We start from the raw sequence: 17,599 nt of genomic DNA on the forward strand, positions 1-17,599 counted from the left end.
GATGGTTTGTATTTGCTTGGGCCAGGGAGTGGCATTGTTGGGAGGTGTGGCTTTGTGGGTATGGGATTTAATACCCTTGTCCTAGCTGCCTGGGAGCCAGAATTCTACTAGCAGCCTTCAGATGAAGATGTAGAACTCTTCCTGGTTGCTGCTGTGTTCCCACCTGTAAGCCAGGCCCAATTAAATGTTGACCTTTATAAGATTTGCCTTGGTCATGGTGTGTGTTCACAGCTGAAAAACCCTAACTAGGACAGAAATTGGTACCAGGGACTGGGGTATTGCTGTGATAGGCTGGACCATGCTTTTGTTTGGAAGAATATGGATTTTGGGACTTTGGATTTGGAAAGCAGTGGAAGTGTTAAATGAGGCTTAATGGGCTATTCTACTAGGAATAGAAAAGACTTTGAGGTTTCAGCGGAGAAGAATTTCAATATGTAGCCTAGAGACTGTTTTTGTGGCATTTTGGTCAAGAATGTGGCTGTTTTTTACCCTTGTCTGAAAAGTCTACCTGAGGATAAGGCAAAGAGATTTATATTAATTGCACTGACAAGGGAAGTTTCAGAAATACCCATCATAGACTTTGTTCTCTGGTTAAGTCTCATGAAGAGCATTTAAACTAGCACAGCAAGCTGAGAAAGGAAAAATATAAAATATGTGATTTGAATTTTAATGGGGCAGCAGAAAGTGAAATGGAGCTGAATCCTGTGATCCAGGATATTAAACTAAATTGGGGCAAGATTTCATGCAGCTAAATTTAGGTCTAGCCATGGTAGTACTAGCTTTTAATCCCAGGAGGCAAAGACAAGCAGATCTCTGAGAGTCCAGCTGAGAACAGAGCAGGTTCTAGGTGAAGTGAAGCTTAAATCCAGGCTTGCTGGACCACACCTTTAATCCCAGTGCATGCAGCAGTCTATGGAGCAAGTTCCAGGATAGCCAAGCTTAGGCAGTGAAGGAGATGGAAAACAAAGCTGGTGCTAATGTAACATAACAAGGGGGTCATGTTCCAGCCCCAGAAAAAAACAGAACTGGGCAGCTTTGGCCATATGGTTCTGGGTCTAGAGTCCAGAATAGAAGGGGCACTGGGACAATTGATGCTGGTTAGCTGGAGCTAAGAAATTAGTGGTGATTAAGAAAAGACCAGCATCACTGAGGTGAAATCTCCTGGGAAGTGTTTTCTGAGAACACACAGAAGCTTGTTCCAGAGATAGCCAAGGTTGTACCTCCTGCAGCAGCTGTACTTGGTAATGTGTAAGAGTCACCCAGGTGGTACTGTTTTTGAAGGCATGAAGAGGTCATGAAGAGCAGCTGAGGCTCGGCACTGTGAGAGGCCATGGAAGGCCACTGGTGAGGTGCAGCCTCAGTTGCAGTTGATGGCCCTGAACTGAAGGGGTCATGCAAAGGAGTAGAGGCTTGGCACCATGAAGAGAGCCTATGAGAGGCTACTGGTGAAGCTTGGTTGCAGTGGAAGACCCCTGGTATTGAAGATGCCAGCACCATGGGATGATCACCGAGAACAACAATGGCAGTGGGGTGGATCAACCTGAGCTTAGAGCACTACAGGGGCAGAGCTGGAGAAGTGATGCCAGCCCTTTGGAGGAGCCCAGAAGATCATGTGTGGATCCCAGACACTTAAACAAGAAGCTGTAACATTGAAGTTGCCTTGGAGACCCCAAGATTTTTGAGTCGCTAAAGCTGTGGGCTATCTGCTGAGGAAAGCTGCTAACAGAAAATGGATACAGCCCAGGAGAAAGAAGTTTGTTGCATTCAACAATGATGAAAAAGGAGTTGGATATCTGAAGACTGCTTTGACATCATACATGGAGATGCACAGTTTGGAGTTTGCTCAGCTGTTTTCTGTCTTGCTTTGGGGATTACAGTTAAGTGATTGAATGGATCTCAGAAGAGACTTTGAACTTTGGACTTTTAACATTGTCTGCTATAGATTATGGGGACTTTGGAAGCTGGATCAAATGTACTTTTAAAACTATGCTATGTCTAGAGATGCCCCCCCCCCCCTTCCATAGACTCCTATCAAGCCTATGGGAGCAAGGGAGTGGCATTGTTGGGAGGTGTGGCTTTGTGGGTATGGACTTTAATACCCTTGTCCTAGCTGCCTGGGAGCCAGTATTCTACTAGCAGCCTTCAAATGAAGATGTAGAACTCTCGCCTGGATGCTGCCGTGTTCCCACCTGTAAGCCAGGTCCAATTAAATGTCCTTTATAAGACTTCCTTGGTCATGGTGTCTGTTCACAGCAGGAAAACCCTAACTAGGACAGTTGTTTTGTCTGCATGTATATATGTGCAGCATGTGTGCCTAGAGGCCAGAGGAGAGCATCTCTCCTAAAGTTACAGACCGTTAGGAGTTGCTATGAACTGAACTTGCGGGTCCGCAGTAAGTACTTCTTGCCACTGAGGAAATAGTCAAATGAAAATTTCCCTGGGGCTTTCTCATTCCATTCCCACCATTTGAAGAAAGTTTAGTCAGCATCTATAAATACTTATAGACAATAGAAACAAGCAGCTTGCTTACCATTAAATGCTTGCTGTAAGTGTGTAGGCAGAGGTGAGTGGGAAAGGGTTGCTGCGTGCTGGGTTCCTGGCTGTAAACTCTTTAGTAAATCTGAGAGGAAAACACAGTTGTCAGTGATCTTAAGATCCCATTAGATTAAACTTAGAAATAGTAAATAGTGCCTTATCCAACACCAGTGTGAGCCCAAGCTCTGAGAGCTTCCTAAAATTACAGCACGGATACTGACTTATGTAAATAGTCATGATTATGCTAAGAAACCCCCAAATTTTGACTTTCTCTTACATAATGTATTGCAATAGAAATGTGGTATTTGATGGCTCATTTGCTCATTGAAAATAGAGCCCCACTTACTCTGAGTTAGGCTATGATGGAAAGCTGCTGAGGTAGATCCCGAGGTGGTTGTCACTCCAGCTGTGTCCGTTCCAAAGCCAAGTAGCTCCAAGGGAAACTGGAAGGGCATGGTCACTGGAACAAGGCCACCCAGCATCCCAAAGGGAGTCACAGTTTGATTTGTTACAGACAAAGGTGATGTCATGAGAGTCAGAGGTGAGGCATTAGCCAATAATGATGCTCCTGCTGTGGACTGTGTAGAAACCAGGGGTCAAAATAGATAAGAAGTAAAGCATTGTACCTAAATTGATTTAACATATTCATGGATGCAAGACTGTCTCTTTATCTGTTCTAACAAATCAGAAAAAAATTAATGAGGTGAAAAATATAATCCAAAGGGTTCCTCATAATGGTTCTGAACACCTGCAAGTGGCAGCTGAATGTTTCTGCGTACACAGCTCTTTAGTGGGGACGGTAGTCTGCTTCTTAGACGGAATGCCCATTCTTGCTTGCAAGTCTCCAACTCCAAAACTTTCATTTCCCTTTCTCTGCTTCTCCTAAAACCAGTCAGGATTAACTAGCGAGTAATTCCAGCCCCTTCCACTGGGACTCAAGGCTCACTCTCTGGCACAAGGCCCACACTGCTGTCCTCACCTTAGCCCAGCGCCTGAAGTAGATGAGGCCCTCTGAAAGCTCTTCATCCTCAGTCTTACCCATGCTTCCCTAGAGATGATAACTGCCCAACCTACACCCCAAGGGCTCCAATGTAGGACAGCACAGCGTCTCTCCACCCCTCCAGACCTTTTCTTTCTACATCTCAACCGTTATTTCTATATTTCCCCCATCCTCCAGTAATAATCTGATATCAACTGTATCCCTTTTTAAAAATCTTACTGAAAAACAGCCTCTTCCATTTTCCAATCTAGTTTCTCCAGAGCTGCTGAAAGCTGGTTCCCATTGCACTGCTTTTCTGAGATGAGACTCTAAGTATAAATAAATGTCTTCTCACTGGGCGGTGGCTGTGCAGGCCTTTAATCCCAGCACTTTGGAGGCAGAGCCAGGTGATCTCTGAGTCTGAGGCCAGCTTGGTTTACATAGCAAGTTTCAGACCAGCTAGAACTACCAAAAAAGCTTTCTTAAATAGATAATACATATCAGCTACTGTTGATTTTGTGTGCTTACTTCTACTAAAATACCTCATTGATTAAGAGTTGATGTTTTATCTATTTATTGTTTGGTTTGTTTTTCAAACAGGGTTACTGTGTAGCCCAGACTGGCCTGGAACTCACTATAAAACACAAACTAACCCTGAAATCTGAGTTCTCCAGCCTCAACATCTGAAGTACTGTGATTACAGGAATGCTTCAGACACCACCATGCCTGGTCAGGGCTGAAGGTTTTATTTTGCAATGTGTTAGAAAACATATGTAACTTTCCCAAACATGTGTGCCATATTCGTATTATTTATACATTCCAGGGTCCATACTCTGAACAGAAGTGAGATTACTCTGCAGAAACCATCTTCTGCTTCCACCCCCCATTTCCTCCTCTTTGTTACCAAGGAGATTTATAAGCTCAGTTCTGACCTGTCACCTCAGGTTTAATCCTGTGAATCAGAGTTCAGTGAATAATACCACGTGGGTTTACAACACTTAACCTGACTCGTCCAAAACTGGAATCACAAGGTCTCCCACCATGCCCTGCCTTCAGCAAGCATTTCTTTTTTAGATGTTGGGACAACAATCTTATTCTGCAGGCCTCAAAACTGACGACAGTTTCGTCTTCACCCAACTTTCTCCTTATACCCAAGTACTAATCCGCAACACTCTACTAGGTGACACTTTGAAGGATTGCCAGCCTTTTTCTTTACTATGCCAATTCTGATACACATTGGTATATTTATGAAAAAATACCCAATTAGAAGTAATACCTTTTAAAAGCAACTAGGATAAAAAAGATCCTGTATCAGTTTAAAAATTAACAATAATGGTTCCTTCATTTTAAACACTGAATCTATTGTAGTCTCAAGATATTCTCCAAGGTTGTGTCCTGAATGGACGCCCTCAGTGAAAACTGTAAACAATGCAAATGAGCTGAACCTTTTAAAGTCTTTCTGCGAGAAAATAACTGAATATTACAACAGGTAGAGATAAATTGAGGCAAGTTCCTATTTTTAAAAATAACTTGAATATCAGCAATTAAAAAAATGTTATGGGGTGGAGAGATGGCTTAGCAGTTGGTTAAGAGCACTGACTGCTTAGAGTTCAAATCCCAGTGTATTCACATAAACAAAATAAATAAATCTTTAAAAAAATGTTATAACTAATGTTTCACACTTTCTAGGAATTTCCCAAATCTGATTTTGTTTACAGAACTGGAATGTCAGGTGACCTCAATATTACACTGACATGTAAAAATTTAAGGGGCACTTTAGGAAGTTGAAAACCCCACTGTTTCTAACATCTGGGAGCATAGAAAAGCTGTCAACATTATCTAGAGAAGCAGGATATATAGTGTCCATAATCAGACATGTTTTCTAAGCTTTCTGCGTTGAGGAAACACACGACTGGAGCCCGCTCTTCTCAGGCAGGCACCTGTTCTTACAACGTTTTCATTTTGTTTGGAGAGACAGCTGTTTCCCATTCATCTAGAAGAATATTCTAAAATGGAGCCATATCATTTTCTTAATTAAGACCTCCTTTTACCAGTTTCCCTTCCACACATTGTAAATGCCAAATCTACCAGGTCCCCTTGATATACTTTGCTCTCACAGCACGAGGGCTCTTCTACTTGGAATCTTTATACTGTTGTTCCCTCTAGCCCATACCCATTTCCTGTCTTCTCTAAACATGGTAGTGCCCTGTTCCTCCAACTCTCAGCTCAAATTCAGTATTTCCTTTAACAGACCTTCTGTAGTCTATGATCTTACCAATAACCAATTTTTAACAATCTTTTCATGGCAGATGCATTTTAAAAATAAAACTTGTGTTTAGTTTATCTAAAAGGAATGTTCCATGAGAGCAGGTATGGAATGTTGTTCACCCTGGTTCCCCAGCACAAAGAAGAGAGCTTGGCACATAGTACACAGTTGCTTACTGGATGATGACTTCTAGAATCATAAAGAGGCAAATATGGGGTCATACAAAGTAAGTTGGAGGTCAAGAAGGAGGAAGAATGTTCTGGAAGAAAAGTTATTGAGTAGAAAGTAGACAGAATAAGATTTGAACTTTGAACCTTTGTTAAATGACCTATCTTTTCATGTGCTTTGGACAGCCCTGCAGATGCCTTGTAGACAGGAGGTACAGCCTTCGAGAGCAACAGGCCCCACATTTACTCCCTCATAATGGAACATCTGCTTTCATCACCTGGGTTCAATAGGCATCTGAAGGCTACAAGCAGCTGAAAACACTTCAGAGATGACACTGTACCAACAGCTACTTGGTTGCAGAGGCTACCTGATGTTAATAAACTGTTGACTTTTTCCAGAGTCAAACTAGTAAGAGAGATAAAAACAGATCAAAGAAGTAGGGCACCCTGGGGTTTCTGTGTCATAAAGCCACTTGGAGTGGAAAAGTACCAGGAAGGAACTTGTCTGGAGCACAGATTTTGTCATGTAGCTTTCTTGTGACAGATCAGTTATATGTAAGATAGTGAATGGCTTCCTTTGGGATAAATGATAATCAAATACAAGGTCAGATAGATTTCAGAGGTGAAAAAAAGTAAAGGCCAATTTAACAAGATACTTGAAGGCAATGAAGTAAAGAACAATTCACTTTTAAGTGTAGAAAACTCCCCTAACATTTTATAATAATTAACGAAGCTGTAACTGATAATGCAGCAAAGACAATATTCATGTCATGAGAGATTTAACCAAAATCTGATCACTATTTCAACAAAATGGTACCTCTATACAAAAACTGAAATCCTTATTTTTATAATGGAAGCCACAAGATAGTCAGTGGTAACATTTACAAACTTGAGCTTGTCATTCACTCCTTGAACCAGGCCTCACGCTGTAGCCTTGGCTGGTCCGAACTCAATGAAGACCAGGCTTAACTCAAACTCAAGATGTTCTGCCTCCGCCTGGGAATAAGGTGAGCCACATCAAACCTGGCTGCCATTCATTCATTCTTCTTTCAAGCTGGTATGGTGGTGCATGCCTATAGCTCAGCACACGGGAAGCACTGGCCTTCTTGAAGGCCTTGTCTCAGAAAAAGTGAAACTGTGGATGGTAAGGAGGACGGTATGGACCAGAAACTACTATTTATGTTGGAATTTCATTTTTTTTTCCTTTGGTTAAATTAAAGGTTAATTTTAGTAAGCCATTTCTTCTTTAGCAAATATGAATAGTAACAAAGGATAATTCCCAGACCTTATCTAGAATTAACAATTTTAACAAATAATCCCCATAATCAGTGTATTTGAATTTTGTTATTTACCTCTCTACCCTTTGTCTTTAACCCTCTCTTTGAGGAAAGGTCTTACTATCTTGCCTAGGCTGGTCTTGAACTTAAGGGCTCAAGTGACCCTTTAGTCTCAGTGCTGGGACATAGGTGAAGAACACCTTACTCCCTTCATTTTCTTAGGATGAAAACATCAATATGGATTTGAACCAGTGAAGTGCCAGTAAACTGAATTTGTTCTATATTAGTTTTCCTGAAGGAGAGAAGTGGAAGAATGATAACTTGGTATTATTAAATAAATGTGTATTCAATACCAAGTTTTACATTACAGTGAGCTGCATGAAGCCTCTACAAACAGCAAGGAGAAAACTTCATTAAATTACCATTCCACACATTAGGAAGCAGCAAGAACTTAAAGCATCGACTTAGACAACTCATCTCACAGATGTCAAGTTCATATTTACCTATACATCATAAAATATGTACTTTCAAAAAGGTATTTACAACATAATATTATGTAAGACAGCTTTTTGAAAACAGCCTTAAAACACCCTACAAATAAAAGGTGGCGTGCACAGGTGGCTTTTTTCTTGTCTCTAAATTTGCTCATAGTGAATATACATTACTTCCAGGAGGAAAAAATATTAAGGAAGCCACATAATCAATGTGAAGGAGAAGTCTCTTGAATGCCTTAAAATACAGACAAGGCAGAAAAATGAACACAATACGAGATGATTTAGAAATCAGAGTCAAGGAATATATGAACAGTATATCAGATGTGTCAGTCCAAGGCTGTGACTCAGCAGTTAGGAGACTGGAGCAGAAGGACTACAATCTTGAAGCTAGCCTGCGCTACACAGTAAGATTCTGCTCAAAAAACAGAAAACAAAACAAAAGCCCAAAACCAAACACCGAAAACCAACCAAAACAAACAAACGAACAAACAAACAAACAAACAAACAAAAAAAAAAAAAAAAAAAAAAAACCACCTCAAAACAGCTGTCAGCTGAGCTGGGTGCAGCAGTGCAGGCTGGGAGTCTCAGCTTCAGGGAAAGGCAGGAAGGGTCCTAGCCAGTCAGGTCTGTGTATAGACGTCTACTCTCTAAACAAGTCTAAACAAAGCACTGGAGCAGAAACAACTACCAAACACAGAATAACAGTCTTTATTGTTATAAAAAAAAAATCTTAAAATTACATTTATTCCTGGGCGGGGGGCGGGGGGACTGTGCAATGGTATGTGGATGTGGAGGCCAGAGGACAACTTTCAGGAGTCTGTTCTCCTTCTACCATGTGGGTCCCAGGGATCAAACTCAAGTCGTTACGAGTGGTGGCAAGCACCTCTACCCATTCAGCCATCTCACTGACTGAGAAAAAAATATTCTTGAGCTAAAAAAATAGTCAGATCTGAGGTTCTTTATGTCCCAAGTACAAAATTAATGAAATTAGATAAACACAGCTATAGTTTAGGAATACTGGGATTTAAAGGTACATATTCTACTCATTTCAGCAGGAAAACACATCACTTGTAAAAGGGTATAATATACTTAGCATGGCCTCAGATTTTTCTATAATTCTAAATACGATGCAAGGAATTCTGAGTGGCAGTTTGTAAGCCAGGAAGTGCACTCTCAGGTAAGTGTTATAAAACAAAGACGTGATCAGGCATGCAACAGCAATGGTAAAGGAAATACTATTTATGTCCCTTCCAGCTAACACACGTTGATTAAGAGGCAAGTTTACTAAAATTAACAAAACTAAAAAGTAAAATTAACAAAACACTAAAAATTAACAAACTGGGAAGATATGGTATATAGGCATTCCACATTACGCAGACAGAATTATACATAACCAAAAACTTAATGTAAAATAAAATTTTGGAGAAGATAAATGATTAAAGAAAAATATTACAAATATATAAATTTGACTTAATAAATAAGGAAGGTAGCTCAGTGGTTAAGAGCACTTGCTGCTCTTTCAGAGGTTAGGGTCTGACACTTGCCTGTAACTCTAGCTCAGGGGATCTGTCCCCCTCTTCTGGCCTTCTTAAGCACTGTACCCAATATGCACATCATGCCCTCTCATACATTTATAAAGACAGAAGAAAGGTAGCTGATTGGATATATATTAAACTCCTGCACTACTAATATTTTGTTTTTGCTTGTACTAAGAGAGAGAGAATTTGTAGAGATTTGTTTTCCTCAACAGGGTGTCATACAGCCCATGCTGGCCTTGAACCTGATGTGTAACCAAAGACAAATTTGACTTCTGAACATCTGGCTTCCACCTTGCAAGAATTAGGATTACAGGAGTACATCACCATGTCTGGCTAAGAGATAAGGTTTTAAATATCCACCCAAGTTTTGTTTTTCAAAACAAATGTTACGGTAAATGTGATTTTTTCTTCCTGGTATTGGAGTTTAACACATTAGACTAGCATTGAGCTAATGTACCCACCATCTGAAGTTTTATTTATTTTATTTATGCAGCCCAGGTTAGTTTAGCGTCTTCTGCATACAGCCCAGGCTGGCCTTCAGCTTGGGTTCTTCCTACATCAGCCTTCCACGTGCTAGGATTACAGGTGTATGGCACCACATACATGGCCTAACATGATACTTGGTTGAAAAAATAAAAAACCCCACATTCCAATGAAAACTATGATGTCAACACTGAGAACATTTCATAGGCATGGCTGTTATCAGCTCACTGTAAACACACACTCTGTGTTATATTTATCACTCGGAAAGTTTGCTCAATCTTACATTCAGCATATAAACACATAGTCCATACATACCTGCACACTGGCCGCTACCACTGCAGACCCTGAGGCAGAGGTTGGTCTATGTGGAGTAGACAGCGGTTTAGTAGCACCCTGTGTTCCACTTCCTGTTCCCCCAGACAGACTAGTCCTATTAGCTCCACTTGAGTTAAGGTTGCTACCTCTGTTGGCAGGTACATTCATTGGGATCCCACTCAAGCTGTTCTTCCCAACAGTTCCAGAGGATGATGAGTTTGTTAGTTTAGAAGGGGCCTGAAGAGTTTTTGTAGTTGGAAGGCCAGAAGTGCGATTTGAGGGCAACAAATTCAGAGTGGGAGACTGTCTGCTGATGTTCATTCCACTGGGCTGTTTATGGACAGGATTGTTACTTGTGGAGTGGCTACTCTGGGCTACTAGTGTGTTTGGACCAGAAGAACTTGGGCATACAGCAGGCTTGGGAGTTGGGTTGGATTTAGAAATCAGTTTAGTAGATATTGAAGGCTTAGCTGACAGTGAGGGCTTGGGTGAAACAGAAGGCTTAGGTGAGGGTAAAGGTTTGGGAGATGTGGCCGGTTTGGGAGATGCGGCAAGTTTGGGAGACGCAGCCATTGAGAAGGGAGATTTGAAACCCTGCGTGGAGATTTGTGACACCATAGCCTTGGCTAAATAGTTACTGGAGGTAGTGGTACTCGGTGCTGACCTAGAAACCAGGGGGTGGGGCCCCTGAGAACCATTTCCAGGTGATGGGGTAGACAAAGGGAGACGATACATCAGTGGCTTATCTGAAGTCTTGAGTAGTTGGGGCGAACAGGAAAGTTGGGGGTTATTACTTAATTTCACCACTGGGTTGGTATGTGATTTACTAATGGTGGCTTGTAATGGAGACACATAGTTCTGCTGGACAGCTGAGTGCTGGTGCACCTTTGTTACTTGTGTTAATGAAGAAGCATCTTGGGCCTCTGATGTTCCCAGAGCATGAGAGGAGGCAGTAGCTTGGGCTTGGGAGGAGGAGCCATGAGTCTGTGAAGAGGAAGAAGCGTGTATCTGGCTTGACCTTTGTAGTCCTTGCTGGAGCAGCCTGGCTGGCAAAGGTTCTAAGGAAACTTTAGGGTTCTGAATTGAAGAACCAGCAATAAGGCCTGAAGAAATACCAGTATGAGCTAAATCCTGGGGTTTCTTTGGTACTGGTCCCGTGTGACCAGCAATAAGACTTGATGAGTGAGCAGTCTGAGTAGAATCTAGTTTTTTGGGAGTAGCCAGTGGTAACTTACTCATGATACTTGCTAGCTTTTCTTCTCTCAGTCCTGGACGAGGTTTTGTAGTTGGCACATTTAGCCTTGAACTGACTGAGGAGCCCTTGTTCCCATTGTTGATGACAGCTAAAGCTTCAGATACAAGATCCAGTGAGGCTGAGGGGAAAGAAAGGTCTTCATCTAGGGAGTCATCAAGGCAGATAGTTTCTTGGGCTGGTGTTGAGCTGGCTGAGGCAACGATGGATGTGCTGGAGCTCGTGGAAGGACCACCACCTGAAGCCACCATGGATGCAGGAACTTTGGGGTCTTTTTTTGGGCTACATTCCTAGCATAAGTAGCATTATATTAGAAAGAATAGAGTTAATTTACAAATTTTAAATTTAGCTTTTATAAGGCTAAGAAATTTTTATGCTGACTAAAATTATTATTTTGTTATTTTGTTTGTTCTAATACAGCTCTGGTATAGTCATGCCTGTTCTGGAACTCTTTATGGAGATCAGGCTGTCCTTGAACTCACAAAGATCTATGTGCCTCTGCCTCCCAAGTACTGATATACTGGGCCCTTTATTTTAAAGCTAGAAATCTTGAAAAGACTGTCAAAATCAAAATAACATTAAGACAGTACTCTACCCAGCTCTCTAAATACCAGTGTGTGACATAGTACACCACCATGTCCTTGCAAGTCATCTTACCAGGACCTGAAAATAGGGCTAAAGGACACTAAGTGACATCACTCGTTAACTCCACTTACATCAGCTATTCCGAACCTAGGTCAATCCCATCTTAGCAGACACTGGTCGTCCTGGTGCTTGGAAGGGACTTCATTTTTTGTCATATCAGGACTATGACTCTTGTTCTCTGCTTCCTTGTGTTTCTGTAGCTACTGACCACCAGTATACTAGGAAACCAATTATTTAAATCATTCTACTATTCTGATGGACATCATTTGTAATTTATCAAGTATGTGCTTACTGTTTCCTGCAAGTGAGAAGATACTCATCTAAGACTTAAGTCTAAGTCTTACTGACCTAAGAAAATGTTAAACATATAAGTGAATATTGTCTGTTAAATTAATTTTCTTAAAATTCAAGGAAGAGTTAAGAGAATTATAGTTTAAAATATTCAGAGAAAAATATTAGCCAGTTAAAGAACAATCGTTTATTTGTTGAGAGTAATATAAAGCGCTAGATTTCATGTTTAAGATAAAGACAAAACTACTGCACAGATCAATAAATCATTTCAGAGGTGCCATTAGTTCCTTAGAAAGAAAAGGTCCCAAACCCAGAGTCTTCTATACTGATGTATACAGCCACATCACTTACCTTCGGCATGGTAGGGAAAGAACGAACAGGAAGGGTCTTTACCATCACCTCCTATGGTGTTACAGTAAGTAAGCTGTTAAGATTGCTGTCACATCTAACTTCCATAGCACTTGTCCTAAACTTTTATTCCAAGAACTCCGACCTAAAAGCTTCACTCTCTATAGACGTGTGCTTATGACCCCGTTAGGGTCTATTTGTCAAATGAGGGGTAAACGTGAGATACATGCTCACACATGTTGACAGTCCAAGCACACTTGCTAAACCTCCACCATTAGAGAGTGCAGGATTGAGGTGGGGCAATAATAAATATCAAAGGTATCACCAGGACAAAGTTCCTGTTTTAACTATCTCTTTGGGGGAGGCAGCATCTTTCTTTATCCCAAGTTAACCTCCAACTCCATCGAGCCAAGGGTCAGCTTGAGCTCCCTATGTTATGAATATGTCTGCTGTATATTACTTTAAATAGTCATTTTAGTAGCAAAGGAAGCCTTGATTTTGGCTAAAGAACAGAAGAAATGTGGGAGGGCTCACAATCCAGTCTCTCCTAAGCACTGTTAAAATTTTTCTTGGAGGTAGGGGTAGGTTTAGGCATCCTGAGTGACCTAGACTTATGGAGGAGAAAGACTGGCCCCAAAATTGCTGCAGTTCTTCTGTGTCTCCCTCTAGAGTATTGGGACTACACTTAAGTACCACTATGCCCAGGGAATTTTATGTTCTACGCTAACAAATCTATGGCCTATCCTCCTGGGGATTTAATTGTGGTGTCCCCTGACTCTAACCTATACTAATATATCTCTCCACAGTTTATATTTCAGCGAGTAGACTAAGCGTATGGGTTTTTTGCTTGTAATGTGATGGGTAGTCTTTCCAAGGGCAATGAGGCCTCAGCAATGGGCCATCAATTGGGTAGCTTCTCTTTGACTCTGGATTTTCTCCTTTCTATTTACAAACTTAGCTATGGTCTTTTGGAACAGAGTTTCTCTATTTAGCCCTAGCTATGCTAGAATTATCACTGTAGACCAGGCTGGCCTTGAACTCAGAGATATGCCTGCCTCTACCTCCCAGCACACATACAACCATGCCCAAACATCTATATTTTTAAAGAACATTTGTTTCATTTTATCCAATATTTCTATATAGAATTAATGTATGTAAATTCCCACAGTTCCACAATCATCTATTTTTCAAGTGGACTTTTATGAAGTTGAAAGTCAAGGAATTTAGCACAGCACTTATGCTTTGCTAAACAGCATACATTCCTTTCCTCTTAGAAATCCATCCCAACACTCACCAAATAGGACCAACTACAGATTTGCTGGACTCTTACCTTGACTTTGGGTTTTGATGCAGGAATCACCTTTTTCTTTGCCCTGTGATAAAAGATTAAAATGAAGGTCATTTCAAAAGCAGTTATATGTTATGAATTACAGCAGACTAATTTTTCCACTATTAGGAAATGTCCTTGAAAGCAGGAACTACATGTAAGTATTCAGCTTGCCTGGGGATACTTAAGCAGTATTTTTTCAATTTAAACTGACTAAAAGGCCAAATAATTACTAAAATAAAAAATATAGACAAGAAAAAATTAAAAACCACACATAAATACATAAAACATAAAATAACTCAAAACAGGTGCCTAAGGAGATGGACTTCAAAGGACTGGTAAGAACTTACAATTAAATGTAGGGAAACAGCTTCAAGGTATACCAAATGCAAATTAGGGAAATGGGTTATTAATGACATTTAACTTAAGAAAAAAATTTAAGGTTTTATTAAAAATTATTTATAGTTGAAAAAAATTGTTAGAATGATAACAAATTAATTAATTAAAAGGCAAGAAGAAAGCTTTGTGAGTTTGAGGTCACTCTGGTCTACACAGTAAGGTCCAGGCCAGTCTGGACTATATAGTGAGACTCAGTCTCAAAATAAATAAAGCAAGAATCTTTGAACAGTTAGGAACCAGCATGAAACACCTGCCAATATTATGCAGTTTCGGGAAGGCAATTCTCCACGCCCTACAACCATATTCACCGATCTTTTCTTCTCTCCCCCACAATCCCCCTCTCTTTTTGCTTTCTTTGTGTAGCCCTGGCTGTCCTAAAACTCATGCCACAGACCAGGCTAGCCTCAAACTCAAAGATATGCCTGCTTGTCTCCTCAGAACTGGGATTAAAGTACTAATACTGCCTGGCTTACCTATCCTATTTTCTGATAAAAATACAAACAAATATATATATATATACATCCATGCATACCTACAACAAAACACAAAGGTAGCAGTAACAACAGATTTTAAAAGCTGAGGAGTGGACTAGGATGGGAGTCAGACATAGTGGCACATGCTCATGATCTGAGCTACTTGAGAAGCAGAGGCAGGAGAGTCACGTGGAGCCCACGAAGACCAGACTGGGCAAAAAGCAAGACTCTGTCTTACAAGAGAAAACAAACTAACTGAAACAATAGGTCTCTGATGATAAACTAAAAACGAGTCCTTTCTATACACTAGAAATTTCTATTTCTCCTAACTGTATGTATAAAAGGAGAGCAGCAATTTTATAATATCATCCCCAAAATGATAATTAAATGTACATTAAAGTGCTCAGCAAATTACAACTTGATGACTTTATACATTTCAATAACCCTTTTTAAGTGCTAGAGAGAAAACCAAGGGCCTTATTCATTTTAAGTACTCAATCAACTGAGCTATTTTCCCAGTGGATCAATATGTAACCCCCAAAGCAACCACAAACAAAACATGGCGTTCTCCTATGTACTGGGAAAATAAAAGCTTGTTCTTTAGCGGTAGTCTCGCTGTGCTAGGCGTGTGGCTGAGTAGAAGAGTACCTGCCTAGCATATGCCAGAACCTGGGTTCCATGTCTGGAACTAACATTTTTCTAAAATTTGATTTTATTTGTGAGTGACTATACATGTGTGTAGATATACACATGCCTCAGGACACATGTGGAAATCAGGGGTCAGCTTTCAGGAGTTGGTTTCTCCTTTCACCACTGGATTCTAGGGCTCCAATTCAGGTATATAAGGCAAGTACTTTTATCCATGGAAACATTTTGTAAACCTAGAAATCGTTTTTTTATGTTTACTAAAAAACCAGCCATTTCTGTGTACACAAGGAAGAACACTGTAGGATCACCTCATCTAATGTAGTTACACGTGCAGACCATACGGACAAGAGGAGCTAACCTAAGCTCCCTACATAGCTCTCCATAGGATACTAATCTATACCGGGAGAGTATCTCAGGACTGTTTCCAAAGTCACCAGTCAAAATAACACAAAAACAAAACAAAACGAAGGTGGCAACAGGGGGATGGTGACCTAAGAGTAGACTTAAGTCTTACCTGTCTCAATCAGCACTTGAGCAAAAATCTGTTTCTTTTTAAAGAATTATTTATTTAATGTATATGACTACACTGTCACTGTCCTCAGACACACCAGAAGAGGGCATCAGATCTCATTATAGATGGTTGTGAGCCACCATGTGGATGCTGGGAATTGAACTCAGGACCTCTGCAATAGCAGTCAGTGCTCTTAACCACTGAGCAATCTCTCAGCCCCATCTTTGTCTCTTAAAGTCATAACATGAATAAAAACAAATGGAGAAATCTGGAATCAGGATTTACTCACGGGGCAGAAGTAAGATGATTATGCACACTCCGGCTTTCCTTAAAAAGCATTCTGAAAACATTAAAAGACAACATTATTTTTATAGTAACTAACATTTGCTTTGCTTTCTGGTTTTGTTTCACATACAAGATCTTGCTATGTGGCTCAGACTAGCTTCAAATGTAGTATTATAGGTCATGACGACCTTGAACTTAAAATCCTTAATCATCTGATTTTTGTTTATTTACCAAACAAAAGTATTAACAACCTTATTCAATAATGTATTTCATGAAAAGCTTTATTTGGTTTCTTTGTATTTAGAAGTTTTAACAATTACGATACTTTAAGATAAAAGGTTGGTGGCACATGCCCTAGGAAGGCTGATGTAGGCAGATCTCTGAGTTTGAAGCCAGTCTGGTCTATACAGAGAATTTCAGAGCAGCTAGGGCTAACAGAGAGAAATCTTGTCTTGAAAAAACAGAACATAATGACAGGCTGATGGCTAGCTAAGTCACAGCTGGGTATGAACACAGAGATCACTGCTTCTGCTTCCCGTGCCCCACTACAACCGGTGCTTCTGTGTTTCTTAAGATGGGTTTTCCCACAGAGCCCAAGCTGCAACTCCACTACTATAGGCTGGCCTCAAACCTGCAACCCTTCTGTATCCTTCTCATCAGTGCTGTTCCAAGCATGTGGCACTACAGCAGGCTCTGCTCTAAATCCAGCATGTCGTTCCTATCTATGCATCAAATTTATGACCATCACCCCCCAACTCTCTTCTCTACTACCGAACTCAGAAGAAAAAAAAATTGAGTTGAACAATCTTTATTCTTACCTTATTTCTATTTCCACAAGACATATATTAAGTGGTGATGATCTAAAATACCCCCCCCACACACACTTGTTTTATTGAGATGGGGATCTCTTACTGTAGTCCCAGCCTGTAATACTGTAATTAACAGAATGTTGAACATGTAAATTCTTGTTTAATTTTTTTGAGATTATACTCCCCCTTTACATTTCCTCCACCAAAATCTTCCCATGTATCACCCCCCCAAACATGTAATTTCTTAACAAAATCAATGTAATATGTTTTTTGTTCAAATATGTTTAATAAAATTGACAACAAGAAAACACATCAAAATCCCAGAAAGCATATTTCTTACCTTGCCTGCATCCAGCCCTTAGGCCACAGTGGCTTCACCTCTGTCTCCATGAAGGACTTAAGGTAATCCTCAGCAGACTGGCTTTTATTTGGCTCTAATTCATAGCATCCCAACTTGATCTCAACAAGGTTACACAACAAAGTTCTAAATAGATTAAAAATATATATTGATACAGAAATATGAGTTGTGAAACTAAAAAATATAAAATTCAAAACAG

At 40.3% G+C, this 17,599-nt stretch overlaps 1 protein-coding gene across 4 annotated transcripts in view; it reads right to left on the bottom strand.

Annotated features, from left to right (window-relative positions):
* The window catches only part of UBN2 (ubinuclein 2), a 76,449-nt gene that overhangs the window by 19,654 nt on the left and 39,196 nt on the right, over window positions 1–17,599 (bottom strand). For 2 of the 4 annotated variants that reach the window (XM_080932335.1, XM_080932334.1), the window contains exons 11-16: window positions 17,383–17,526; window positions 16,238–16,288; window positions 13,921–13,963; window positions 10,055–11,596; window positions 2,882–3,113; window positions 2,531–2,620 (exon numbers count right to left, since the gene is read on the bottom strand). In XM_080932335.1, coding sequence (XP_080788461.1) covers window positions 2,531–2,620; window positions 2,882–3,113; window positions 10,055–11,596; window positions 13,921–13,963; window positions 16,238–16,288; window positions 17,383–17,526 — 2,102 coding nt within the window. Of the gene's footprint in view, window positions 1–2,530; window positions 2,621–2,881; window positions 3,114–10,054; window positions 11,597–12,593; window positions 12,645–13,920; window positions 13,964–16,237; window positions 16,289–17,382; window positions 17,527–17,599 lie in introns of all 4 variants that reach the window. The other 2 variants (XM_080932337.1, XM_080932336.1) reach the window with 2 other exon arrangements.

This window comes from Micromys minutus (genome assembly GCF_963924665.1).
Source record: "Micromys minutus genome assembly, chromosome: 18".
NCBI lineage: Eukaryota > Metazoa > Chordata > Mammalia > Rodentia > Muridae > Micromys > Micromys minutus.